This window comes from Salmo salar, chromosome 25 (assembly GCF_965601325.2).
Source record: "Salmo salar chromosome 25, fSalSal1, whole genome shotgun sequence".
NCBI classification, from domain to species: Eukaryota; Metazoa; Chordata; class Actinopteri; order Salmoniformes; family Salmonidae; genus Salmo; species Salmo salar.
The window spans coordinates 46,656,586-46,675,796 of record NC_138315.1 but is presented as its reverse complement, the minus strand read 5'-3'; the positions used below and the strand labels follow the sequence as shown (position 1 = coordinate 46,675,796).

General features: G+C 42.4%; 1 protein-coding gene across 1 annotated transcript in view; it reads left to right on the top strand.

The window, feature by feature from the left end:
* LOC106586845 (high affinity cGMP-specific 3',5'-cyclic phosphodiesterase 9A) overlaps nt 1-19,211 on the top strand; it is a 36,664-nt gene that overhangs the window by 9,305 nt on the left and 8,148 nt on the right. Inside the window, exons 3-7 of the mRNA XM_014174557.3 lie at nt 14,922-15,006; nt 15,472-15,532; nt 16,742-16,816; nt 18,018-18,104; nt 18,228-18,332. Coding sequence (XP_014030032.2) covers nt 14,922-15,006; nt 15,472-15,532; nt 16,742-16,816; nt 18,018-18,104; nt 18,228-18,332 — 413 coding nt within the window. The remainder of the gene's footprint in view (nt 1-14,921; nt 15,007-15,471; nt 15,533-16,741; nt 16,817-18,017; nt 18,105-18,227; nt 18,333-19,211) is intronic.

Below are 19,211 nucleotides of genomic sequence, written 5' to 3'. Positions count from 1 at the left end.
TAATGATAACTAGGCTATATACACGGGGTACCAGTACTGAGTAATGATAACTAGGCTATATACACAGGGTACCAGTACTGAGTAATGATAACTTGGTTATATACGCGGGGTACCAGTACTGAGTAATGATAACTAGGTTATATACACGGGGTACCAGTACTGAGTAATGATAACTAGGTTATATACACGGGGTACCAGTACTGAGTAATGATAACTAGGCTATATACACAGGGGTACCAGTACTGAGTAATGATAACTAGGCTATATACACGGGGTACCAGTACTGAGTAATGATAACAAGACTATATACACGGGGTACCAGTACTGAGTAATGATAACTTGGTTATATACACGGGGTACCAGTACTGAGTAATGATAACTAGGCTATATACACGGGGTACCAGTACTGAGTAATGATAACTAGGTTATACACACGGGGTACCAGTACTGAGTAATGATAACTAGGCTATATACACAGGGTACCAGTACTGAGTAATGATAACTAGGCTATATACACGGGGTACCAGTACTGAGTAATGATAACAAGGCTATATACACGGGGTACCAGTACTGAGTAATGATAACTTGGTTATATACACGGGGTACCAGTACTGAGTAATGATAACTAGGCTATATACACAGGGTACCAGTACTGAGTAATGATATCTAGGTTATATACACGGGGTACCAGTACTGAGTAATGATAACTAGGCTATATACACGGGGTACCAGTACTGAGTAATGATAACTAGGCTATATACACGGGCTACCAGTACTGAGTAATGATAACTAGGCTATATACACGGGGTACCAGTACTGAGTAATGATAACTAGGCTATATACACAGGGTACCAGTACTGAGTAATGATAACTTGGTTATATACACGGGGTACCAGTACTGAGTAATGATAACTTGGTTATATACACGGGGTACCAGTACTGAGTAATGATAACTAGGCTATATACACAGGGTACCAGTACTGAGTAATGATAACTAGGCTATATACACAGGGTACCAGTACTGAGTAATGATAACTTGGTTATATACACGGGGTACCAGTACTGAGTAATGATAACTAGGCTATATACACGGGGTACCAGTACTGAGTAATGATAACTAGGCTATATACACAGGGTACCAGTACTGAGTAATGATAACTAGGTTATATACACGGGGTACCAGTACTGAGTAATGATAACTAGGCTATATACACGGGGTACCAGTACTGAGTAATGATAACTAGGCTACATACACGGGGTACCAGTACTGAGTAATGATAACTAGGCTATATACACGGGCTACCAGTACTGAGTAATGATAACTAGGCTATATACACAGGGTACCAGTACTGAGTAATGATAACTTGGTTATATACACGGGGTACCAGTACTGAGTAATGATAACTAGGCTATATACACACGGGGTACCAGTACTGAGTAATGATAACTAGGCTATATACACGGGGTACCAGTACTGAGTAATGATAACTAGGCTATATACACGGGGTACCAGTACTGAGTAATGATAACTTGGTTATATACACGGGGTACCAGTACTGAGTAATGATAACTAGGCTATATACACAGGGTACCAGTACTGAGTAATGATAACTAGGCTATATACACGGGGTACCAGTACTGAGTAATGATAACTAGGCTATATACACGGGGTACCAGTACTGAGTAATGATAACTAGGCTATATACACGGACTACCAGTACTGAGTAATGATAACTAGGCTATATACACAGGGTACCAGTACTGAGTAATGATAACTTGGTTATATACACGGGGTACCAGTACTGATAATGATAACTAGGCTATATACACGGGGTACCAGTACCGAGTAATGATATCTAGGTTATATACACGGGGTACCAGTACTGAGTAATGATAACTAGGCTATATACACGGGGTACCAGTACTGAGTAATGATAACTTGGTTATATACCCTGGGTACCAGTACTGAGTAATGATAACTTGGTTATATACACGGGGTACCAGTACTGAGTAATGATAACTAGGCAATATACACAGGGTACCAGTACTGAGTAATGATAACTAGGCTATATACACGGGGTACCAGTACTGAGTAATGATAACAAGGCTATATACACGGGGTACCAGTACTGAGTAATGATAACTTGGTTATATACACGGGGTACCAGTACTGAGTAATGATAACTAGGCTATATACACAGGGTACCAGTACCGAGTAATGATATCTAGGTTATATACACGGGGTACCAGTACTGAGTAATGATAACTAGGCTATATACACGGGGTACCAGTACTGAGTAATGATAACTAGGCTATATACACGGGCTACCAGTACTGAGTAATGATAACTAGGCTATATACACGGGGTACCAGTACTGAGTAATGATAACTAGGCTATATACACGGGGTACCAGTACTGAGTAATGATAACTAGGTTATATACACGGGGTACCAGTACTGAGTAATGATAACTTGGTTATATACACGGGGTACCAGTACTGAGTAATGATAACTTGGTTATATACACGGGGTACCAGTACTGAGTAATGATAACTAGGCTATATACACAGGGTACCAGTACTGAGTAATGATAACTAGGCTATATACACGGGGTACCAGTACTGAGTAATGATAACAAGGCTATATACACGGGGTACCAGTACTGAGTAATGATAACTTTGTTATATACACGGGGTACCAGTACTGAGTAATGATAACTAGGTTATATACACGGGGTACCAGTACTGAGTAATGATAACTAGGTTATATACACGGGGTACCAGTACTGAGTAATGATAACTAGGCTATATACACGGGGTACCAGTACTGAGTAATGATAACTAGGCTATATACACGGGGTACCAGTACTGAGTAATGATAACTAGGCTATATACACGGGGTACCAGTACTGAGTAATGATAACTTGGTTATATACACGGGGTACCAGTACTGAGTAATGATAACTTGGTTATATACACGGGGTACCAGTACTGAGTAATGATAACTAGGCTATATACACGGGGTACCAGTACTGAGTAATGATAACTAGGCTATATACACGGGGTACCAGTACTGAGTAATGATAACTTGGTTATATACACGGGGTACCAGTACTGAGTAATGATAACTAGGCTATATACACGGGGTACCAGTACTGAGTAATGATAACTAGGTTATATACACGGGGTACCAGTACTGAGTAATGATAACTAGGCTATATACACGGGGTACCAGTACTGAGTAATGATAACTAGGCTATATACACAGGGTACCAGTACTGAGTAATGATAACTAGGCTATATACACAGGGTACCAGTACTGAGTAATGATAACTTGGTTATATACACGGGGTACCAGTACTGAGTAATGATAACTTGGTTATATACACGGGGTACCAGTACTGAGTAATGATAACTAGGCTATATACACGGGGTACCAGTACTGAGTAATGATAACTAGGCTATATACACGGGGTACCAGTACTGAGTAATGATAACTAGGTTATATACACGGGGTACCAGTACTGAGTAATGATAACTTGGTTATATACACGGGGTACCAGTACTGAGTAATGATAACTAGGCTATATACACGGGGTACCAGTACTGAGTAATGATAACTAGGTTATATACACGGGGTACCAGTACTGAGTAATGATAACTAGGCTATATACACGGGGTACCAGTACTGAGTAATGATAACTAGGCTATATACACGGGGTACCAGTACTGAGTAATGATAACTAGGCTATATACACGGGGTACCAGTACTGAGTAATGATAACTAGGCTATATACACGGGGTACCAGTACTGAGTAATGATAACTTGGTTATATACACGGGGTACCAGTACTGAGTAATGATAACTAGGCTATATACACGGGGTACCAGTACTGAGTAATGATAACTAGGTTATATACACGGGGTACCAGTACTGAGTAATGATAACTAGGCTATATACACGGGGTACCAGTACTGAGTAATGATAACTAGGCTATATACACGGGGTACCAGTACTGAGTAATGATAACTAGGCTATATACACGGGGTACCAGTACTGAGTAATGATAACTTGGTTATATACACGGGGTACCAGTACTGAGTAATGATAACTAGGCTATATACACGGGGTACCAGTACTGAGTAATGATAACTAGGTTATATACACGGGGTACCAGTACTGAGTAATGATAACTAGGCTATATACACGGGGTACCAGTACTGAGTAATGATAACTAGGCTATATACACGGGGTACCAGTACTGAGTAATGATAACAAGGCTATATACACGGGGTACCAGTACTGAGTAATGATAACTTGGTTATATACACGGGGTACCAGTACTGAGTAATGATAACTAGGCTATATACACGGGGTACCAGTACTGAGTAATGATAACTAGGCTATATACACGGGGTACCAGTACTGAGTAATGATAACTTGGTTATATACACGGGGTACCAGTACTGAGTAATGATAACTAGGCTATATACACGGGGTACCAGTACTGAGTAATGATAACTAGGTTATATACACGGGGTACCAGTACTGAGTAATGATAACTAGGCTATATACACGGGGTACCAGTACTGAGTAATGATAACTAGGCTATATACACGGGGTACCAGTACTGAGTAATGATAACAAGGCTATATACACGGGGTACCAGTACTGAGTAATGATAACTTGGTTATATACACGGGGTACCAGTACTGAGTAATGATAACTAGGCTATATACACAGGGTACCAGTACTGAGTAATGATAACTAGGCTATATACACGGGGTACCAGTACTGAGTAATGATAACTAGGCTATATACACGGGGTACCAGTACTGAGTAATGATAACTAGGCTATATACACGGGGTACCAGTACTGAGTAATGATAACTAGGCTATATACACGGGGTACCAGTACTGAGTAATGATAACTAGGCTATATACACAGGGTACCAGTACTGAGTAATGATAACTAGGCTATATACACGGGGTACCAGTACTGAGTAATGATAACTAGGCTATATACACGGGGTACCAGTACTGAGTAATGATAACTTGGTTATATACACGGGGTACCAGTACTGAGTAATGATAACTAGGCTATATACACGGGGTACCAGTACTGAGTAATGATAACTAGGCTATATACACGGGGTACCAGTACTGAGTAATGATAACTAGGTTATATACACGGGGTACCAGTACTGAGTAATGATAACTAGGCTATATACACGGGGTACCAGTACTGAGTAATGATAACTAGGCTATATACACGGGGTACCAGTACTGAGTAATGATAACTAGGCTATATACACGGGGTACCAGTACTGAGTAATGATAACTTGGTTATATACACGGGGTACCAGTACTGAGTAATGATAACTAGGCTATATACACGGGGTACCAGTACTGAGTAATGATAACTAGGTTATATACACGGGGTACCAGTACTGAGTAATGATAACTAGGTTATATACACGGGGTACCAGTACTGAGTAATGATAACTAGGCTATATACACGGGGTACCAGTACTGAGTAATGATAACTAGGTTATATACACGGGGTACCAGTACTGAGTAATGATAACTAGGCTATATACACAGGGTACCAGTACTGAGTAATGATAACTAGGCTATATACACGGGGTACCAGTACTGAGTAATGATAACTAGGCTATATACACGGGGTACCAGTACTGAGTAATGATAACTTGGTTATATACACGGGGTACCAGTACTGAGTAATGATAACTAGGCTATATACACAGGGTACCAGTACTGAGTAATGATATCTAGGTTATATACACGGGGTACCAGTACTGAGTAATGATAACTAGGCTATATACACGGGGTACCAGTACTGAGTAATGATAACTTGGTTATATACACGGGGTACCAGTACTGAGTAATGATAACTAGGCTATATACACACGGGGTACCAGTACTGAGTAATGATAACTAGGCTATATACACGGGGTACCAGTACTGAGTAATGATAACTAGGCTATATACACGGGGTACCAGTACTGAGTAATGATAACTTGGTTATATACACGGGGTACCAGTACTGAGTAATGATAACTTGGTTATATACACGGGGTACCAGTACTGAGTAATGATAACTAGGCTATATACACGGGGTACCAGTACCGAGTAATGATATCTAGGTTATATACACGGGGTACCAGTACTGAGTAATGATAACTAGGCTATATACACGGGGTACCAGTACTGAGTAATGATAACTAGGCTATATACACGGGGTACCAGTACTGAGTAATGATAACTTGGTTATATACACGGGGTACCAGTACTGAGTAATGATAACTAGGTTATATACACGGGGTACCAGTACTGAGTAATGATAACTAGGTTATATACACGGGGTACCAGTACTGAGTAATGATAACTAGGCTATATACACGGGGTACCAGTACTGAGTAATGATAACTAGGCTATATACACAGGGTACCAGTACTGAGTAATGATAACTTGGTTATATACACGGGGTACCAGTACTGAGTAATGATAACTAGGCTATATACACGGGGTACCAGTACTGAGTAATGATAACTAGGCTATATACACAGGGTACCAGTACTGAGTAATGATAACTTGGTTATATACACGGGGTACCAGTACTGAGTAATGATAACTTGGTTATATACACGGGGTACCAGTACTGAGTAATGATAACTAGGCTATATACACAGGGTACCAGTACTGAGTAATGATAACTAGGCTATATACACGGGGTACCAGTACTGAGTAATGATAACAAGGCTATATACACGGGGTACCAGTACTGAGTAATGATAACTTGGTTATATACACGGGGTACCAGTACTGAGTAATGATAACTAGGCTATATACACGGGGTACCAGTACTGAGTAATGATAACTAGGTTATATACACGGGGTACCAGTACTGAGTAATGATAACTAGGCTATATACACGGGGTACCAGTACTGAGTAATGATAACTAGGTTATATACACGGGGTACCAGTACTGAGTAATGATAACTAGGTTATATACACGGGGTACCAGTACTGAGTAATGATAACTAGGCTATATACACGGGGTACCAGTACTGAGTAATGATAACTAGGCTATATACACGGGGTACCAGTACTGAGTAATGATAACTAGGCTATATACACGGGGTACCAGTACTGAGTAATGATAACTTGGTTATATACACGGGGTACCAGTACTGAGTAATGATAACTTGGTTATATACACGGGGTACCAGTACTGAGTAATGATAACTAGGCTATATACACGGGGTACCAGTACTGAGTAATGATAACTAGGCTATATACACGGGGTACCAGTACTGAGTAATGATAACTAGGCTATATACACGGGGTACCAGTACTGAGTAATGATAACTAGGCTATATACACGGGGTACCAGTACTGAGTAATGATAACTAGGCTATATACACGGGGTACCAGTACTGAGTAATGATAACTTGGTTATATACACGGGGTACCAGTACTGAGTAATGATAACTAGGCTATATACACGGGGTACCAGTACTGAGTAATGATAACTAGGTTATATACACGGGGTACCAGTACTGAGTAATGATAACTAGGCTATATACACGGGGTACCAGTACTGAGTAATGATAACTAGGCTATATACACGGGCTACCAGTACTGAGTAATGATAACTAGGCTATATACACGGGGTACCAGTACTGAGTAATGATAACTAGGCTATATACACAGGGTACCAGTACTGAGTAATGATAACTTGGTTATATACACGGGGTACCAGTACTGAGTAATGATAACTTGGTTATATACACGGGGTACCAGTACTGAGTAATGATAACTAGGCTATATACACGGGGTACCAGTACTGAGTAATGATAACTTGGCTATATACACGGGGTACCAGTACTGAGTAATGATAACTTGACTATATACACGGGGTACCAGTACTGAGTAATGATAACTTGACTATATACACGGGGTACCAGTACTGAGTAATGATAACTTGGTTATATACACGGGGTACCAGTACTGAGTAATGATAACTTGGCTATATACACGGGGTACCAGTACTGAGTAATGATAACTTGACTATATACACGGGGTACCAGTACTGAGTAATGATAACTTGGTTATATACACGGGGTACCAGTACTGAGTAATGATAACTTGGTTATATACACGGGGTACCAGTACTGAGTAATGTTAACTTGACTATATACACGGGGTACCAGTACTGAGTAATGATAACTTGACTATATACACGGGGTACCAGTACTGAGTAATGATAACTTGGTTATATACACGGGGTACCAGTACTGAGTAATGATAACTAGGTTATATACACGGGGTACCAGTACTGAGTAATGATAACTTGGTTATATACACGGGGTACCAGTACTGAGACAACAGGATAGATAATAAACAGTAGCAGCAGTGTATGTAATAAGGATCGATGTAGATAGTCCAGCTAACTAACAGTCTTCTGGCTTGGGGCGTAGAAGCTGTTCAGGGTCCTGTTGGTTACAGACATGGTGCATCAGTACTGCTTGTCATGCAGTATTTAATATATATATTTTTTATTTAACCTTTATTTAACTGGGCAAGTCAGTTAAGGACAAATTCTTATTTACAATGACAGCCTAGCCCGGCCTAACCTGGACGACGCTGGGCCAATTGTGCGCTGCCCTATGGGACTCGCAATCACGGCCGGATGTGATACAGCCTGGATTCGAACCAGGGACTGAAGTGATGCCTCTTGCACTGAGATGCAGTGCCTTAGACCGATGTGCCACTCGGGAGCAGAGAGAACAGTCTATGACTTGGGTGGCTGGAGTCTTTGACAATTTTTAGGGTCTTCCTCTGACACCGCCTGCTATAGAGGCCCTGGATTGCAGAGAGCTTGGCCCCCAGTGATGTGCTGGGCTGTACGCACCACCCTCTATAGTGCCCTGTGGTCAGATGCCAAGCAGTTGCCATGGTGATGCAGCCATTCAAGATGCTCTAAAGGGTGCAGATGTATAACTTTTTGAGGATCTGAGGGCCCATGCCGAATCTTTTCAACCTCCTGATCTGGAAAAAGGCGTTGACGTGCCCTCTTCATGACTGTGTTGGTGTGTGTGGACCATGATAGATTCTTAGTGATGTGGACACAGAGGAACTTGAAGCTCTCGACTCGCTCCACTACAGCCCCGTTGATGTGAGTGTGGGCATGCTCGGCCCTCCGTTTCCAGTAGTCCACGATCAGCTCCTTTTGTCTTGATCACGTTGAGGGAGAGGTTGTTGTCCTGGCACCACACTGTCAGGTCTCTGACCTCCCTATAGGCTGTCTCATCATTGTCAGTGATCAGGCCTACCACCGTTGTATCTTCAGTAAATGTAATGATGGTGTTGGGAGTCATGCGTGGCTATGCAGTCGTGGGTGAACAGGGAGTACAAGAGGGGACTAAGCAGGCACCCCTGAGTGGCCCCCATGTTGAGTGTCAGTGTGACAGATGTGTTGTTACCTACCCTCACCACCTGGGAGCGGCCTGTCAGGAAGTCCAGGATCCAGTTGCAGAGGGAGGTATTCAGTTCCAGGGTCCTTAGCTTAGTGATGAGCTTGGAGGACACTATGGTGTTAAACGTTGAGCTGTAGTCAATGAACAGCATTCTCGCATGGGTGTTCCTCATGTCCAGGTGGGAGAGGGCAGTGTGGAGTGCAATAGAGATTTTGTCATCTGTAGATCTGTTGGGTCGGTATGCAAATTGAATTGGGTCCAGGGTATCTGGGATGATGCTGTTGATGTGAGCCATGACCAGCCTTTCAAAGCATTTCATGGCTACATATGTGAGTGGTACGGGGCGATAGTCATTTAGACAGCACAAGAACGCCAAGGTACCCTAAGGGACTATGGTGGTCTGCTTGAAACATGTAGGTATTACAGACTGGGTCAGAAAGAGGTTAAAAATGTCAGTGAAGACACTTGCCAGCTGGTCTGCGCATGCTCTGAGGACGCGTCTTTGTAATTCATCTGGCCTTGCAGCCATGTGAATGCTAACCATGTTTAACGGTCTTACTCACATCGGCTTCAGAGAGCGTGATCACACAGCTGTCTGGAACAGCTGGTGCTATAATGCATGGCTCAGTGTTGCTTGCCTCGAAGCGAGCATAGAAGGCATTTAGCTCGTTTGGTAGACATAGGTCGCTGGGCAGCTCGCGGCTAGGTTTCCATTTGTTATCCGTGATAGTCTGCAAGCCCTGCCATATCCTACAAGCATCAGAGTCGGTGTATACTGAACAAAAATATAAACACAACATGCAGCAATTTCAAAGATTTTACTGTGTTATAGTTCATATAAGGAAATCAGTCAATTGAAGAAAATACAAATATTAGGCCCTGATCTATGGATTTCACATGACTGGGAATACAGGTATGCTTCTGTTGGTCACAGATACTTTAAAAAACAGGTAGGGGCGTGGATGCGAAAACCAGTTAGTATCAAGGGTGACCACCATTTGCCTCATGCAGCGCAGCACATCTCCTTCTCATAGAGTTGATGAGGCTGTTGATTGTCGCCTTTGGAATGTTGTCCCACAACGGCTTCAATGGCTGTGCAAAATTTCTGGATATTGGCTGAACTGGAACAAGCGGTTGTACATGTCAATCCAGAGTATCCCAAACATACTCAATGGGTGACATGTCTGGTGAATATACAGGACATGGAATAACTGGGACATGTTCAGCTTCCCGGAATTGTGTACATATTTTTACATCATGGGGCCCTGCATTATCATGCTGAAACATGAGGTGATGGCGGAGGATGAATGGCACGACAATGGGCCTCAGGATCTCGTCACGGTATCTCTGTGCATTCAAATTGTCATAGATAAAATGCAATTGTGTTCATTGTCCATAGCTTATGCCTTCCCATACCATAACCCCACTGCCACCATGGAGCACTCTGTTCACAACGCCAAACTGCTCGCCCACACAACGCCATACACGTGGTCTGCTGTTGTGAGGCCGGTTGGGACGTATTGCCAAATTATCTAAAACAACGTTGGAGAAGACTTTTGGTAGTGGAATGTACATTGAATGATCTGGCAACAGCTCTGGTGACCAATCCTGCAGTCAGCATGCCATTTGCACACTCCCTCAAAACTTGAAACATCTGTGGCTTTGTGTTGTTTGACAAAACGGCACAGTTTAGAGTGGCCTTTTATTGTCCCCAGCACAAGGTGCAACTGTGTAATGATCATGCTGTTTCATCAGCTTCTTGCTATGCCACACCTGTCAGGTGGATGGATTATCTTGGCAAAGGAGAAATGCACACTAACAGGCATGTAAACTAATTTGGACACAACATTTAAGAGAAATAAGCTTTTTGTGCAAATCAAATTTTAATGGTCACAGACACATGGTTAGCAGATGTTAATGCGAGTGTAGAGGAATGCTTGTGCTTCTAGTTCTGACCATGCAGTAATATCTAACATGTAATCTAACAAATTCACAACAACTACCTTATACACACAAGTGTAAAGGGATGAATAAGAATATGTACATATAAATATATGGATGAGCGATGGCCATGCGGCATAGGCAAGATGCAGTAGATGGTATAGAGTACAGTATATACATATGAGATGAGTAATGTAGGGTATGTAATCATTATATAAAGTGGCATTGTTTAAAGTGACTAGTGATATATTTATTACATCCAATTATTAATTATTAAAATGGCTAGAGATTTGAGTCAGTATGTTGGCAGCAGCCACTCAATGTTAGTGATGGCTGTTTAACTATCTGATGGCCTTGAGATAGGAGCTGTTTTTCAGTCTCTTGGTCCCAGCTTTGATGCACCTGTACTGACCTCGCCTTCTGGATGATAGCGGGGTGAACAGGCAGTGGCTCGGGTGGTTGTTGTCCTTGATGATCTTTTTGGCCTTCCTGTGACATCGGGTGGTGTAGGTGTCCTGGAGGGCAGGTAGTTTCCCCCGGTGATGCATTGTGCAGACCACATTACCCTCTGGAGAGCCTTATGGTTGTGGGCGGAGCAGTTGCCAACCAGGATGCTCTCGATTGTGCATTTGTAAAAGTTTGAGTGTTTTCGGTGACAAGCCAAATTGCTTCAGTCTCCTGAGGTTGAAGAGGCGCAGTTGCGCCTTCTTCACCACGCTGTCTGTGTGGGTGGACCACTTCAGTTTGTCCATGACGTGTACGCAGAGGAACTTAAAATTGTCCACCTTCTCCACTACTGTCCCGTCGATGTGGATAGGGGGCTGCTCCTTCTGCTGTTTCCTGAAGTCCACAATCATCTCCTTTGTTTTGTTGACGTTGAGTGTGAGGTTATTTTCCTGACACCACACTCCGAGGGCCCTCACCTCCTCCCTGTAGGCCGTCTCGTCGTTGTTGGTAATCAAGCCTACCACTGTAGTGTCGTCTGCAAACTTGATGATTGAGTTGGAGGCGTGCATGGCCACACAGTCATGGGTGAACAAGGAGTACAGGAGAGGGCTGAGAACGCACCCTTGTGGGGCCCCAGTGTTGAGGATCAGCGGGGTGTAGATGTTGTTTCTTACCTTCCCCACCTGGGGGCGGCCCATCAGAAAGTCCAGGACCCAGTTGCACAGGGCGGGGTCGAGACCCAGGGTCACATGGAACATTTCTGGGATCTTTTATTTCAGCTCATGAAACATGGGACCAACACTTGTGTCCCGGTCATTAGAAGCGGTAGCTCTAGCCTTTAGCTCAGTGCGGATGTTTCCTGAAATCCATGGCTTCTGGTTGGGATACAGTGCCTTCAGAAAGTTCTAATTCATACCCCTTGACTTATAACACATTTTGTTGTGTTATAGCCTGAATTCAAAATGGATTAAATGTTTGTTTTTTTGTCACCCATCTACACACAATACCACATAATGACAAAGTGAAAACATGTTTTTATAAATGTTTGCAAATGTATTGAAAATTAAATATCTAATTTACCTAATTATTCACACTCCTGGGTCAATACTTTGTAGAAGCATCTTTGGCAGCGATTACAGTTGCGAGTCTTTCTGGGTAAGTCTCTAAGAGTTTACCACAACTGGAATGTGCAACATTTGCACATTATTCATTTAAAAATTCTTCAAGCACTGGCAAATTGGTTGTTGATCATTGCTAGACAACCATTTTCAGGTCTTACCATAGATTTTCAAGCTAATGTATGTCAGAACTGTAACTCAGCCACTCAGGAACATTCACTGACTTCTTGGTAAGCATTTCCTGTGTAGATTTGTAGTGTTTTAGGTTATTGTCCTGCTGAAAGGTGAATTCATCTCCCAGTGTCTGGTGGAAAGCAGACTGAAGCAGGTTTTCCTTTTGGATTTTGCCTATGCTTAGCTTCATTCCATTTATTTTTTATCCTAAAGATGCAGCCACCACTATGCTTGAAAATATGGAGAGTGGTACTCAATAATGTGTTGTATTGGATTTGCCCCAAACATAGCACTTTGTATTCAGGACAAAAAGGGAATTTATTTGCCACATTGTTTACAGTTTTACTTTAGTGGCTTGTTGCAAACAGGATGCATGTTTTGGAATATTTTTTGTTCTGTACAGACTTCCTTCTTTTCACTCTGTCATTTAGGTTAGTATTGTGGAGTAACTACAATGTTATTGATCCATCCTCAGTATTCTCCTATCACAGCCTTGTAACTGGTTTAAAATCACAATTGGCCTCATGGTGAAATCCCTGAGTGGTTTCATTCCTCTCCGGCAACTGAGTTAGGAAGGTTGCCTGTATCTTTGTAGTGACTGGGTGTATTAATACAACATCCTAAGTGTAATTAATAACTACCCCATGCTCAAAGGGATATTCAATGTCTGCTTTTTTTACCCATCTACCAATATGTGCCCTTCTTTGCGAGGCATTGGAAAACCTCCCTGGTCTTTGTGGTTGAATATGTGTTTGAAATTCACTGCTCGACTGAGGGACCTTACAGATAATTGTGTGTGGGGTACAGAGATGAGATTGTCATTCAAAAATCATGTCAAACACTATTATTGCACACAGAGTGAGTCCATGCAACTTATTATGTGACTTGTTAAGCACATTTTTACTCCTAAACTTATTTTGACTTTCCATAACAAAGGGGTTGAATACTTATTGACTCAAGACATTTCAGCTTTTAAGTTTTAATACATTTGTAATATTTCAAAAAACATAATTCCACTTTGACATTATGGGGTATTGTGTGTAAGGCCAGTGACAAAAACAGTCAATTGAATCAATCTAAAATACAGGCAGTAACTCAACAAAATGTTGAAAAAGTCAAGGGGAGTGAATACCTTCTGAAGACACTGTATGTACGCATGGTCACTTTGGGGACAACATCATCGATGCACTTATTAATGAAGCCAGTCGACTGATGTGGTAAACTCCTCAATGCCATTCGAAGATTCCCGGGAACATATTACAGGCTGTGCTAAACAAAACAGTCCTGTAGCTTAGTATCCACTTTATCGGACAACTTCTTTATTGGTTGCGTCACTGGTACTTCCCATTTTAGATTTTTGCTTGTAAGCAGGAATCGGGAGGATAAAGTCAGATTTGCCAAGTGAAGGGCGAAGGAGAGCTTTGTATGCATTTCTGTGTACGGAGTAAAGATGGAAGATGTGGCGTTGAGTCCAAAGAGTCCTGATAAGGATTTCTCATCATCATGTTTATCAATAAGGTCATCTGACTGATATAGATCCCAGAGGTAATCAATATTAATAGTTTATACAGTACAGAAGGCCTGGGACAGGTGGTTCTGATGCCAGACAAGGAGGAAATAGGTGTTGCATCTGACTATTGGTATCATAGGATACATTAACCTCTCTCCCCCTCTCTCTCCCCCCTCTCTCTCTTTCCCTCCCTCTCTCTGTCTCTCCCTCTCTCTGTCTCTCTGCAGTGGAGGGGATGAAGGTGGAGGAGATAGAGAAGTGTCACAGCGACATCAAGAAGCTCAGGGAGGAGATGGCCTCCATCAACAACAGGTTAGTCACCTTATTACATCATCATCTTTGAAGGTTTACCTCTAGCTGCGACCTGAATCCTGATAACGATGTCCAATGCCTGAATGGTTCTTTTCTGCATCTTACATTTGAACAGTCCTATCTGAGCTCCTAGTTAGTGTTAATTAGTAGAGGAAGTATTGACGAAACAAACTTCCCCCCCTCCCCAGCCGGTCATTAGCTGGGCTTTAGAACCAGGGTCATGCTCATTAGGTTATATATTTAGATCAGGTGTTATTATACTTTAATTTTAACAACCCCCCTCAGAGATCTCACTCTCTTGCTCAGGGTAGATCAGTGGCATAACAATGGGATCAGGTTGGACAATTATTAAAGGATTTAGTTAAGTTCATTGTTCCACATAATACAGTGTTAGTAATAACCTAAGGCGTCTGATAAGGTTACATACTGTCTGATTTATTGTTTGCTGCTTGCTTTGAACTGTAGTCATTTCCTGGATGACAAAAAGAAGCTGACATCTCGGAGAGACGTGCCCTCTTACCCCAAGGTAAGGTCTGCAAATTACTCCAACTTCATTGTGTGTGTCAGTGAGCCTGTTATCCGGGACTGTAGGTCCATAGTGTTAGAACACCACCTGTAGGTCCATAGTGTCAGAACACCACCTGTATGTCCATAGTGTCAGAACACCACCTGTATGTCCATAGTGTTAGAACACCACCTGTATGTCCATAGTGTCAGAACACCACCTGTATGTCCATAGTGTTAGAACACCACCTGTATGTCCATAGTGTCAGAACACCACCTGTATGTCCATAGTGTTAGAACACCACCTGTATGTCCATAGTGTCAGAACACCACCTGTATGTCCATAGTGTTAGAACACCACCTGTAGGTCCATAGTGTCAGAACACCACCTGTAGGTCCATAGTGTTAGAACACCACCTGTAGGTCCATAGTGTCAGAACACCACCTGTAGGTCCATAGTGTTAGAACACCACCTGTAGGTCCATAGTGTCAGAACACCACCTGTAGGTCCATAGTGTCAGAACACCACCTGTAGGTCCATAGTGTCAGAACACCACCTGTAGGTCCATAGTGTTAGAACACCACCTGTAGATCCATAGTTTTAGAACACCACCTGTAGGTCCATAGTGTTAGAACACCACCTGTAGGTCCATAGCGTCAGAACACCACCTGTATATCCTGAGTCAGTTGTATGACTGATTTACCTCCACCCTGTCAAATACAGCATGCCCCTACTTAATTACACCCATGTCATGTGTGCCAGTGTTTCCTCTAGATTTCATAGGTGGGTGCGGAGTGCAAAGGCCCTAGGGGCTAGCTGCCTCGCCTAAAGAATTACAGACAGCATCTGTCTCCGATGCTGGTTTAACACCCGTAGTCAGGTCAGGTGAGGTCAGGTCAGGTGAGGTCAGGTGTGGTGAGGTCAGGTATGTAGAGGTAAGTCCATAACAAGCACCGGAGACAGACAGACGGTAAACTGGGAGCTCTGTGCTTTCATGCTTTCGCAGCAGACCATAGATGTCCTCAGAAAGCCTGCCCTTTGACCTCTGGCTGTGGGAGGCCAACAAGGTCAGATGCTGACTTCACCAAAACATTGTTGTTCTTCTCTCTCCCCTCTTCTGTGCATCTCTCTATCTGCCTCTCTCTGTGTGTGTGTGTGTGTGTGTGTGGTGTGTGTGTGTGTGTGTGTGTGTGTGTGTGTGTGTGTGTGTGTGTGTGTGTGTGTGTGTAGTACCACCTGTCTCAGGAGACAGTGGAAGCTCTCAGACATCCCACCTTTGATGTCTGGCAGTGGGAGCCCAATGAGGTGAGGACAGGGGATTGGACCATAGACCCTCAACTACCATACAGTGAGGGAAAAAAGTATTTGATCCCCTGCTGATTTTTGTACGTTTGCCCACTGACAAAGAAATGATCAGTCTATCATTTTAATGGTAGGTTTATTTGAACAGTGAGAGACAGAATAACAACAAAAAAATCCAGAAAACGCATGTCAAAAATGTTATAAAATGATTTGCATTTTAATGAGGGAAATAAGTATTTGACCCGTCTGCAAAACATGACTTAGTACTTGGTGGCAAAACCCTTGTTGGCAATCACAGAGGTCAGACGTTTCTTGTAGTTGGCCACCAGGTTGGCACACATCTCAGGAGGGATTTTGTCCCACTCCTCTTTGCAGATCTTCTCCAAGTCATTAAGGTTTCGAGGCTGACGTTTGGCAACTCGTACCTTCAGCTCCCTCCACAGATTTTCTATGGGATTAAGGTCTGGAGACTGGCTAGGCCACTCCAGGACCTTAATGTGCTTCTTCTTGAGCCACACCTTTGTTGCCTTGGCCGTGTGTTTTGGGTCATTGTCATGCTGGAATACCCATCCACAACCTATTTTCAATGCCCTGGCTGAGGGAAGGAGGTTCTCACCCAAGATTTGACGGTATATGGCCCCATCCATCGTCCCTTTGATGCGGTGAAGTTGTCCTGTCCCCTTAGCAGAAAAACACCCCCAAAGCATAATGTTTCCACCTCCATGTTTGACGGTGGGGATGGTGTTCTTGGGGTCATAGGCAGCATTCCTCCTCCTCCAAACACTGCGAGTTGAGTTGATGCCAAAGAGCTCCATTTTGGTCTCATCTGACCACAACACTTTCATCCAGTTGTCGTCTGAATCATTCAGATGTTCATTGGCAAACTTCAGACAAGCATGTATATGTGCTTTCTTGAGCAGGGGGACCTTGCGGGCGCTGCAGGATTTCAGTCCTTCACGGCGTAGTGTGTTACCAATTGTTTTCTTGGTGACTATGGTCCCAGCTGCCTTGAGATCATTGACAAGATCCTCCCATGTAGTTCTGGTGGAGAGTTTGGAATCTGATTGATTGATTGCTTCTGTGGACAGGTGTCTTTTTATACAGGTAACAAGCTGAGATTAGGAGCACTACCATAGACACTCAACTACCATAGAACTGTTGCTCACACTCGGTCTCACTTCTCGACCTTCCTTCATGTGGTCAGATGCTGAGCTGCCTGGAGCACATGTACAATGACCTGGACCTGGTCAAGGGCTTCAACATGAACCCCATCACATTAAAGAGATGGCTGGTAAGACATCTAGAGAGATCTACAACTGTTCTTCATCTACTGCTGCACTACTTGTTACTAGTGTCAGGTTTGTTGTAGACGTCTGATGGTCTCACGTCTTCCTTCCCCTCTACCTCCCTGCAGATTTGTATCCATGACAACTACCAGGTGAATCCCTTCCATAACTTCCGTCACTGTTTTTGTGTCACCCAGATGATGTACAGCATGATCTGCCTCTGCAGCCTACAGGTAATACTACAGTAATACTACAGGTAATACTACAGGTAATACTACAGGTAATACTATAATAATACTATAGGTAATACTATAGGTAATACTATAGGTAATACTATAGGTAATACTACAGTGAGTACTACAGGTAATACTACAGGTATACTACAGTAATACTACAGGTAATACCACAGGTAATGCTACATGTAATACTATAGTTATACTGCAGGTACTACAGGTACTACCACAGTAATACTATAATAATACTACAATAATGCTACTGGTAATACCAAAGTGATACTATGTGTAATAGTACAGTAATACTACAATAATACTACAGTAACACTACATGTAATAACAGTCATATCACAGTAATACTACAGGTAATACTGCAGTAATACTACAGTAATACCATATTCATACTACAGTAATACTACAGGTAAAAATTGCTGTCATATCACAGTAATACTACAGGTAATACCACAGTCATCACAATAATACTACATGTAATACCACAATAATACCACAGTAATACCACAGTAATACCACAGTAATCCCTCAGTAATACAACAGTAACACCACAGTCATATCACAGTAAAACTACATGTAATACCACAATAATACCACAGTAATACCACAGTAATCCCTCAATAATACTACAGTAACACAACATATAATACTACAGGTAATACCACAGCAATACTGCAGTAACACCACAGTAATACTACATATAATACTACAGGTAATACCACAGTAATACTACAGTCATATCAAATCAAAGTATATTTGTCACGTGCGCCGAATACAACAGGTGTAGTGAAATGCTTACTTACAGGCTCTAACCAATAGTGCAAAAAACCAATAGTGCAAAAAACAACAGTAAAAAGACAGTGAAAA